Source organism: Humulus lupulus, chromosome 8, assembly GCF_963169125.1.
Source record: "Humulus lupulus chromosome 8, drHumLupu1.1, whole genome shotgun sequence".
NCBI classification, from domain to species: domain Eukaryota; kingdom Viridiplantae; phylum Streptophyta; class Magnoliopsida; order Rosales; family Cannabaceae; genus Humulus; species Humulus lupulus.
This window is the reverse complement of record NC_084800.1, coordinates 48,114,525-48,124,738: the sequence shown is the minus strand read 5'-3', so window position 1 is coordinate 48,124,738 and position 10,214 is coordinate 48,114,525. Positions and strand designations below refer to the sequence as shown.

Below are 10,214 nucleotides of genomic sequence, written 5' to 3'. Positions count from 1 at the left end.
AAATATCTAATCTTGTATTTGAATTCAGTAAAAAATTAGGATTATATATTATTATCATAATAATATTTTATAATATTTAAATTTATATTAATATAATTATTAAATATCTAGTCTGTATTATATATTATTATAATAATGATATTTTATAATATTTAAATTTATATTAGTATACGTTTTAAATATCTAATCTTGTATTTGAATTCAGTAAAAAATTAGGATTATATATTATTATCATAATAATATTTTATAATATTTAAATTTATACTAATATAATTATTAAATATCTAGTCTGTATTATATATTATTATAATAATGATATTTTATAATATTTGAATTTATATTAATATAATTAATAAATATTTATTTTTAATTAATTTTAAAAATATATTCGGTTAAATATTTAGAATATTTTGTTAAAGTTAAATTTCCTTATATAAATTTAAAACTATGAAAACTTGTTATTTGAATTAAAAATTTATTGGAATAAAATTTTTGTACATTTATTTTGTTAATAAATTGTCTTATGCTCTCTGCCTATATATATATAGCTATAGGTGAGGTTCGGCATTCGTAATCAAAATGGAAAGGAAAGTATCATCAATTTGGTTTTGAAGTTAAGAGATATACCTAACAAGTTGTTTCATATATTTGCTAGGTTGTAATTAGAACTGTTCAATTAAAAAAACAAGAATACTTATGAACTTTCGCTCTTAATCTCCGTGACTATAGAGCTACTTTTCTGATTTCAAATTGATAAAAATATAATTTTTTCCTCAATATCATTAGTAAACTGGTATTCTCAGAATATAAACGGAAAATTGATTTTGATTTTGATTTTTAATACATATATATCTACGTACTAAGTTGGCTCATTTGTTGGCACATGGCCGTGTGAAATTTTCAACTTTCTTAAATAGCAAACAACCAACCATCTAAACATAAATTATTAAAAATATAAAAAATAACCAATATATTATGTAATGTTTTTATAAATTAATTAAATAATATACGATTTTTATTTATTTAAAAAATATAATTTCTGTATCCCAACCATACTATACAAATTTGAAGGGATATATAAACAATAGATATCATCATCTAACCTAACCATTTTCTATAATCATCAATTAATTAATATATTTTGGTTAAGGAGATACTATATATATGTTCATTGTTTACTTCATTGAATATTTGACTGGCGAGGCAACAACCAGTCAAATATCAGTCTTAAGATACTTAAAGATAATTTCAATGAAAATTAGGATTCCAACCCAATCTTTTCTACTCTAACAAAATATTATTATTATTACTTGCTTGATATATATGCACAGCTGTTTTTCTTAATTCAACATTGCTTACGAAATATAACATCACTTTCTTCTAGTTTCAACCAAGATCGACATCCCATTATTTTATTTAAACGTGTACACGGATTATACTCGTTTCTCCCAATAATTGCTTCCTAATCATATATTCTATATATGCATATAACCCTACACTACCACGTATCGGGTTGGGAGCCAATATTATATGAAATTTTGTATTTTAATCACAAACAACCGAAGTTTAAAATCATATCACTTAAAATTAAAAAAAAAAAAATACTTGAAGATAAGTGTGGATTTTGAAAGGATATTCGACATTTTTCGAATTAGCCAACCATAGGACTGAAGTGGCCCTTGTTGGTATTACGCGGATTTCTCTAACGAGAAATATAATCCTTTCCAATCAATCCATTTAAAATTATTTAAAAAGAAAAGTTACCAACTCCATGTTAGAAATTAATAAATGATTAAAAATTTATTGGCAATCCCCTAATAAATGATTAAATAATTTAAATTAATATTAATTACACTCATAATAAATTACACACAATAATATCAAACACTCATAGTCATTAGACACATTTTGAAAATTTTGAACGTAAATTGTGAGTATTCTAATAATGTTAGTTGTATTATCTAAATTTATAATGCTATAATTTTGATAGGCATTTTGTATAACCAAATAATTTATGTTATTCAAAATTTAAACTGGCAAAAATAGTACGGTGTACGTGTAACAAAACCATCAAATAATCCAAATTTGAATTGGAAGAGAAGAAAAGGGAGAGCCGCCAGTGCTGGCTGGCGTGGCGTCGCGTGGAGTGGCCCCGAGAAAGAGAGGAGGAGCTAAAGAAGACACAAACAAAAAGCTAGGCTAGACTCTCTCATTATTAGGCAACAAATAAGAAAGGCAAATCTTTAGTATGATAAGAACACTTGCTCATTTTTTAAATATTTCTCCAAAATATTTTTTTTTATTTTATTTTTAAATTTTATATTATACCATACATTAATTTTTTTATATATTTCTCTATATAATTTAAATATTATATCCTTAAACATATTTGATTAAATAAAATAATTAAAAAAGAAAAAAAAATATATACTAAATAGGAGAGAGAAAGCTTATAAAGAAATATAATAATATTAAAATATTATATAAATAATATGTAAATGTAGATATAGATTAATTGTAATTTTTGCATAACTATTATAAATATATGTATAAAGGAGCTGATAGAAGATATTTTTGTGAGTTTTAGCTAAATATTATAGAGAAAGTGTATTACAAAATATACCACAAAAACATATTTTTTTTATAATTTACCTCAAACTTTTATATTATACCATACATTAACTTCTTTATTTTTTTCTACATCATTTAAATATTATATTTAAAAAAATATATTTTATTCATTTTAAGAAATAAAATAATTAAATATAATAGTATCACACTAATATATATATAATTTTATAAAAAATAATAAAATATTTATAGCTTGATGAATAGTGTTTCACTACATATAGAGAAATATTATTTATTTATGTAAAAAAATATAACTTTATATTATTTATTGGAAGACTATTTAACAATTTTTTTTTCTATATTATAAAGAATTAGACATTTTATGTCATCATTAAGAGTACTTATAAATTATCATGTAAGAAAAGTTATATTAAAAGTGACACGCAGAAAAAAAAAAAATATTAATAATTAATAGGGATATTTGCAGCATAAGTACCCAATGTTTGGGTTTTGTACGCGGCATAGACCCAATATTTATTTTTAGTGGCAATAGTACCCAAAGTCAGTAAAAGTGTAATTCCGTCAGCCTCCTCCGTTAGGTCTCCGTTTCGTGATGACTGGACCAACACGTGTCAATCCGTGATTGGTCCAGCTCAATAATATTTTAAAAATAATTATGATTTGGACTAATAAAAATGTGACACGTGTCTGCCTAATCAGCTCATTAACAGACCTAATGGAGGAGACTGACGGAATTATACTTTTATTAACTTTGGGTACTATTGCCACTAAAAATAAATATTAGGTCTATACCACGTACAAAACTCAAACATTTGGTACTTATACCGCAATTATCCCTAATTAATAATGAATTAATATTCGCATCATAAAGTTAGAATTTTCCTTTTTCACAACCATGGGGCCAATTACCACGTGCCATCTCATGTGCTTCCCTCTTCGGCCCCTTCCTCTCCCTCCGATGGTCTCTCTCTCTTCTCTCTGTTATCTATCAATAACACATGTTGTACCTTAAAAAAAATGAAAAATATTAATAATTAATTAATATTCGCATCATAAAGCTAGAATCTTCCTTTTTCACAACCATGGGGCCAATTACCACGTGCCATCTCACGTGCTTCCCTCTTCGGCCTCTCCCTCTCCCTCCGATGGTTTCTCTCTCTCTCTCTCTCTTCTCTGTTATCTATCTATAACATATGTTGTACCTTAAAATAACAACCTCAACACTCATCTAACGGCCTGTCTTCTCTCTTTCTCTCTTTTTCTAATTTTGATTTTTTTTAAAAAAATGTGATTTGTATGGTCAAATAGACAGGCCCAATAGCTGCTGCTGCTTCTTCTTCTTCTTCCAAATATAAAATCACGCGCTCTCTCTTTTCCTTCCTCTCTCGTTTCGTCCATGGCGATCTGACAAAATGTCTCTCCACTGTCTCTACAAAAGCTAGGGCTTCTTTCTTCTTTCGTTATATATATATACACATATTCACAAACACGAACGGAGGACTAACTTAGTCTGGGAGATTGAGCGGCCGGAGCAGACACAATGTCTGCCATGGATCCTATTGATTCGTTACTGTTCTACCTCTCCGGAGCATTTTGTAGTCCTCTTGCTGTTTTCGTCCAGATCCAGGTTTTGCTTCTTAATGCTTATAATATTTTTATTTTTCATCTTCCAATTTTCTTGTCTATTTTAGATCCATGTCTGTTTGGCTTCCGAGGAAGATTCGTTGATGAATATTCCATAGCGTTGTGCTTTATGTGGATATGCTCTTTCGAATTAGCCGATTGTTTGAATAGAAAGTCCTTCATTATTCCGTTTTCCCCTCGCTTTCTCAATTTCAAAATTTAAAGCTATTTTCCTTTTCTTGTTGCCTTACTTACTGAGAATTAGCCACTTTCTTCTTCTTCTTCTTCTTCTTCTTTCAATTAAATTTATTATTATATGATTTCCCCCCTAGAACTTAGAGCTTCAATATTTTAGTTTCCCCATATGGTGACCTGTTAATATATATTTAAAAGAAGAAGAAAAAAGTGGCCTCTCCTTCTGTATTTTCATGTTCGAGAAATGATATTTGTAAACGACACTAATTTTATTTTGTAGTGATCATATTAAGCTAATTCAGGCTGTAACCTGGGGGATTAGTTAGTGCATTATTCTCAGGTAGAAAAGATGTATGAGCATTTGACTTTCCGAGATTTTGTTTATTGATTAACCGTCCATCTTTACTTTGTTATACAAGTTGGGTAGAATCCGAACCTTATTGCATAATGTAGGTCAATTTTCTTTGTTTCGGTCATATATATGGGCTCCTGGTAATACTAGTAAATGTGGATTTTTCGCTATAATGGAGGAACTACTGTAAATGCGGTAGATTTGTGTTTTTGGCAATCCTCGTCTTGTTTTAGCGTTAAATTTTTAGTTTATTTTTACTGAAACTCACACTGATGCTTTCGGATATGAGTCCATTCCATACTTTTCAGTGCTAAGTTTTTGTTCTGCTGCAGGGGTGTTTAATCTGCTTAATTCTTGCTCTAGGATGGGCTTGTGCTGCTTATGTCAGGTATTTGGTTCAAAGACTTGCCTTTTAGAAATGAGTCTAACTGCATTGAAGGCAGTACTTGTTTATTGTTTCATCTCTGTTGCTGTTTGAGGCATGTTCATCATTCCCCCTCCTCTAAATTACAGGAATAGAGAGATCAAGCGATTGAAGGATAGTATGCAAGCTGGGAATAGCTTTGCATTTCTTTGTCACGATATTAATGAACTTGACCACTTTAGTCAGATCAAGCTACCTAGTGTGACAGTTGTTATGCCTTTGAAGGGGTTTGGGGAACACAATTTACATAACTGGAGAAGTCAGGTGAGGTTGATGCATCTTTTTTCTCCCAAAAGCCAGAAATGTGCTAACTTATTCTCCTCTCCTTTTATTCTTTTATCGGGATTGGGTTGGGGGGAGCTGGTTTTTATTGAGATTTTCATAATTATAATTTATCTTGAATATGCATGTAGTTACTTCAAGATAAATTAGAGACTGTGTTGCACAGGTTTAAAATAATCCAGTATAATTTGTTTGAAAGGTGCATTTCCCTATGTTTAAATTTTTTTTAAGATATTATAGAAAATGCAAACATTGTGTGTTGACTGTCTTTTTCAGCTTGTTATATAACTTTTCATCTACACTTTCCATTTGTTATTAATTGTAATAAACTGTATAAGGATCAAATACAAGTTATTTGAGTTCCTTTTGCTAGCTCGTCACACGTGTTTAAATTTTCTGCTCCAACTGAAAATATTTAATATGTCTTTAGTGCTAATGTTATTCTGTTTCATTCATGTCTGCAGATTACGTCTCTCTATGGTGGTCCTCTGGAATTTCTTTTCATTGTGGAAAGTACAGACGACCCTGCTTACCATGCTGTATCTCGATTAATAGAAGATTATAAGGTACACAATAATTTCACATTATCCTTTTTCAATTCTGCATTTCAGAAAAATCACTATTTATTTGAAATAAATTTTGAATGTCACGGTGTATTATGATTTAATGCATACATGTTTTTCTCATTATGTAAAATCTGTTTGAAGTGAATCAGAAATCTTGCCTGATATTCTTTAGCATGTTTACTCTGCCTGACTCTTAACTATGTTTGATCTGCACAGGATGAAGTTGATGCAAAAATTGTTGTAGCTGGTCATTCAACAACCTGTAGTCAGAAAATTCACAACCAGTTGGTACATATCAAGTTAAACAACTTGTTGCATGTCTTTTGCTTGTGCAAGAACTTTTTCTGCCATCAGGCTATGCATTTACTTATGTTTCAGCAAAACATGCCAAATTCATTCTTTTCACTGAGGCTTCTTGGCTTCCAGATAATAGCTAGATATCTCAAAATGGAGTAGATTATCTATTTGCCTATATGATAGGACACAAAATAGATTAGTGGATAGGAATGCATTTAGAAGAGGAACTATACATGCACTTGCAATAATATATGGAGTATGGGTTCAACACTTTTATTTGTCTAAACTTGTTAGGTGTAGGTATGCATTCTCTACTGTCTCTTTGTGTTAGCAAATAGTTACTAAAAAGAACTATAATTTAGGTTGGAGTAGAGAGAATGCATAAAGACAGCAAGTACGTGTTGTTTTTGGATGACGATGTTAGGCTTCATCCTGGATCAATTGGAGCCCTGACTGCTGAGATGGTAAAAAATCCTGAGGTAATTATACCAGCAACTTTCAAATTTTATTAATTTCATCCTGAGATATTGAACATGCATCTTTCTCTTTTGACCTATGAATATGAATGTATCTTTTAACTGTAGTTGATCCTAACTCCTGTGTCAATGATGTGCAGATATTCATTCAAACTGGCTACCCTCTTGATTTACCTTCAGGAAGTTTAGGAAGTTACTGCATATACGAGTATCATATGGTATAGACCATTTCCCACGTTTCTTGCTCAAATCTCATAGTACATTTAAAGAAATGCACATTTTTTATTTAACAAATATTTTTCTGTAGTAGATTTGATTCTTTGTCCCTCAAATTTGGCAGTTATAATAATTGCAAAATAATGATGGGATAAGCAGCCTATTCTCAAAATTGTAGTATATAACTAAATATTCGTATCATGGTACTAACTTGACAGTGACCATATTTTATGGAACTAACAAAACCAGAAAATTTTACTTTTATTCTACACAAGAAAAAGTGGACTACCATTGTGAGTTTTGATGGAAAAATCTTTGGATAATTTCTTAGCATATCTAGAACCACTTATTAACATTTTTTCTTGAAAAAAAGATATAATATAGTAGGTTATAAAAGAATTTTGTTTACCATATTTATAGTTTGAGCTTCTTATAATATATATACATATATATATGTGTTGTTCTATTTGTCTGTTTTTACTTGTGGTAGATTGTGTGTTTGAATGATAAAGATATCACTTGTTTCTATTTTTCCTTCTATAATTCACTAATATCTTGGAGTTTTAATTCCTTCTATTTACAGCCTTGTTCGATGGGCTTTGCTACTGGCGGGAAGACCTTCTTTTTATGGGGAGGGTGCATGATGGCAAGTAGTTGCAACTTGTAACTTTCTAATTAACTACTTGCAGAAGATAAAAATATGTGTCTAATTCTTTCAGATTATTTGCAGATGCATGCTGACGACTTTAGACAAGATCGCTGTGGTGTGGTTTCAGGACTTAGAGATGGTGGTTATTCTGACGATATGACTCTGGCTGCCATAGCTGGTAATATGCTGATCAGTTTATTTTCACAATTCTTGCAGGTAGTTTAAATAAGTGTTTTTATAGCATTAAATTGATATTTGGAATGATTTAATATTTTGGTGTCGTTCATTCTTTTCCAGGGGCCCATAAGAGGCTCATCACATCACCTCCAGTTGCTGTTTTCCCTCATCCCCTTGCTAGTGATCTTAGTTTTGCAAGGTTTGTATTGCTTCATTTCTAAACTCAAATGTGCTTGATTATATGCTGACATTGAACTCTTCTGTAGGTACTGGAATTATTTGAGAAAGCAAACGTTTGTATTGGAATCATACACGTCAAGTGTTAATTGGATTATGAATCGGGCTCTGTTTACGACCCACTGCTATCTTTCTTGGGGTTTTGTAATGCCATATATAATGTCCACGATTCACATCACAGCAGCATTACGTATCTACATTAAAGGTTATACATTTGACGAAGCTGGCATTACCTCTGGCGGTGAGCATTCTTTCTTTCTCTTATAAGTAGGTTGATAATAATAATTAGATTTAATCAGTATGCAGGATCAAGAGAGGGATGCAGGATAGCCTATGTATTCCTTTTTATTTATTTCTTTATCAATGTCATGAACCAAGTAATGTTATTCTTCTTTCTGCTCAATGGAGGCTCAACACCTAGGACCACTGACCTACCAGGTTGTTAACTGAATAGTATTGACCTAATCCATTTGATGCTCACTATTTTTGGTGGAAACTTGGGTGCTTAAGTATTACTAGAAAACATTTTTTTTTTGTTTAATTTAAATGTCTTTCAAGTGTAAAGATGACCCCCTTCCCTCTTTCCTATCCGTGAGGTATTTTGAATCCTTTAGAGATTCCCTTCCCACTTTCCTATCCATGAGGTAGACCAGCATTATTGAGATACTACAGCAAAACTAAAAGAAAAGTACTGCATGTTTAATAAATTTTTCTCTCTATGACCTCCAAAATATGGGTCTCTGTTCACTTATCAGCAGTCAATTGCTTGTCTTTCTGGATTAGATCTTGTATGAAAATACTGTTCATTCGTCTTTTAAAAAAATCATTTTATTTTCCCCTGAAAATGGCACTTCTAGTCTTACAGCCATAAATTACTTCTGTCAGGGCTGGGGCTGGTAGCTATTCTAGCTACATGCACCCTTATAGAGCTTCTATCAATGTGGAACTTGACTAGGATTGAAGTTCAACTATGCAACATATTATCTCCCGAGGCACCCCGACTCTCGCTTGCTTCTTACAATTGGGGCCTTGTAAGATTCTCTTGCTCATGCAAAATAACTTGTTTTCACTTTCATAGTTGATGTATGCAATATGCTCCATTCATTCCCTTGAATAGGATTGAATTGTCTCTTTTTACTTTGAAATAAATAAACGTCTAAAGTTGGCCTGAATTCAACTCAAAATTTGATAACTTACATTATAATATCATTGAGTTGCAAAGGCCTCTACCTCCTAAAAGATCCTAGTACTAATGGGAAGAAACTGGTTATGGATTCGGCAGGTCTTCATTGCTATGGTGGTGGATAACTTTTTATACCCAATCTCTGCATTCCGTTCTCATTTCACCCAGTCAATCAATTGGTCCGGTATACGGTACCACTTAAAAAATGGGAAGATAAGCAAGGTATGTTGGATTTTGAAATATTTTTTAGTGTTATTTCGTCCATTATAGATATATGTATGTATGAACAAATGAAACTAAACTGCCATTTTTGTGGCTCTTTTCTGAATTCGCTGCAGATTGAAAGAAGCAAAGATAGTGGTCCAAAATATACAGATTTGGGAGGTAAGCATTTATATGGGAAGAAAGGAGCCGAAACAAAAGTGTCGTTCATCAGTTCTTTGGCCAGAAGTTTGGCACAATGGCATCAGCCAAAGAAGTTCGATAGCTAGAAAAATGGCTTTTAGTAGAGCATTTTGTGATAATTTCTGCCCACTTATGAAGTTCTGGTATGGGTAGCTATATTAGAAGATAATTTATTGGGGTTGGATTGTTTGGCGCATTTGGTTCTTGATTGATAGAAATGCTTTAGAAGTCTTTTTTTCCCCCTCCATTTTTTAATCCCCTTAAATCCATTTCATTCTTCTGCATCAACCCCAATTGTCTGGGCTGATTTGTAATTTGCAATGATTTCGTTGTGTAATTTGTAGAATCATATAGTGAAAAATTCAATGAAGACAGTGAAAATGTGCTTCCCTGTATATTGTCTTGTATGACCATTTTATTGCCATATTTATGGTTTTTTAGGTAGAAATTAATCTCTTTAAAACTTAATTAAGAAGAAATGCGCTGTGTTTATTAATGTCTGTACTGTCAAATACCTATTTTTTGGTTTTCCCTTGTTGA

At 31.1% G+C, this 10,214-nt stretch overlaps 1 protein-coding gene across 2 annotated transcripts; it reads left to right on the top strand.

Annotated features, from left to right (window-relative positions):
• The first annotated feature begins 3,777 nt into the window (after window positions 1–3,777).
• Window positions 3,778–10,069, top strand: LOC133797115 (uncharacterized). 2 transcript variants are annotated; one of them, XM_062234920.1, is made up of 14 exons: window positions 3,790–4,219; window positions 5,095–5,150; window positions 5,276–5,450; window positions 5,933–6,034; window positions 6,251–6,322; window positions 6,694–6,810; window positions 6,948–7,025; window positions 7,607–7,669; window positions 7,754–7,850; window positions 7,970–8,048; window positions 8,116–8,327; window positions 8,972–9,117; window positions 9,369–9,491; window positions 9,608–10,069. In XM_062234920.1, the coding sequence occupies exons 1-14, from the start codon at window positions 4,133–4,135 to the stop codon at window positions 9,758–9,760; spliced, it is 1,560 nt and encodes a 519-aa protein (XP_062090904.1). In that variant the 5' UTR covers window positions 3,790–4,132; the 3' UTR covers window positions 9,761–10,069. The 2 variants fall into 2 exon arrangements, with proteins under 2 accessions (XP_062090905.1, XP_062090904.1); XM_062234921.1 differs by lacking the exons at window positions 8,972–9,117; window positions 9,369–9,491; window positions 9,608–10,069 and having other exon boundaries at window positions 3,778–4,219; window positions 7,754–7,888; window positions 8,116–8,246.
• Window positions 10,070–10,214: the final 145 nt, after the last annotated feature.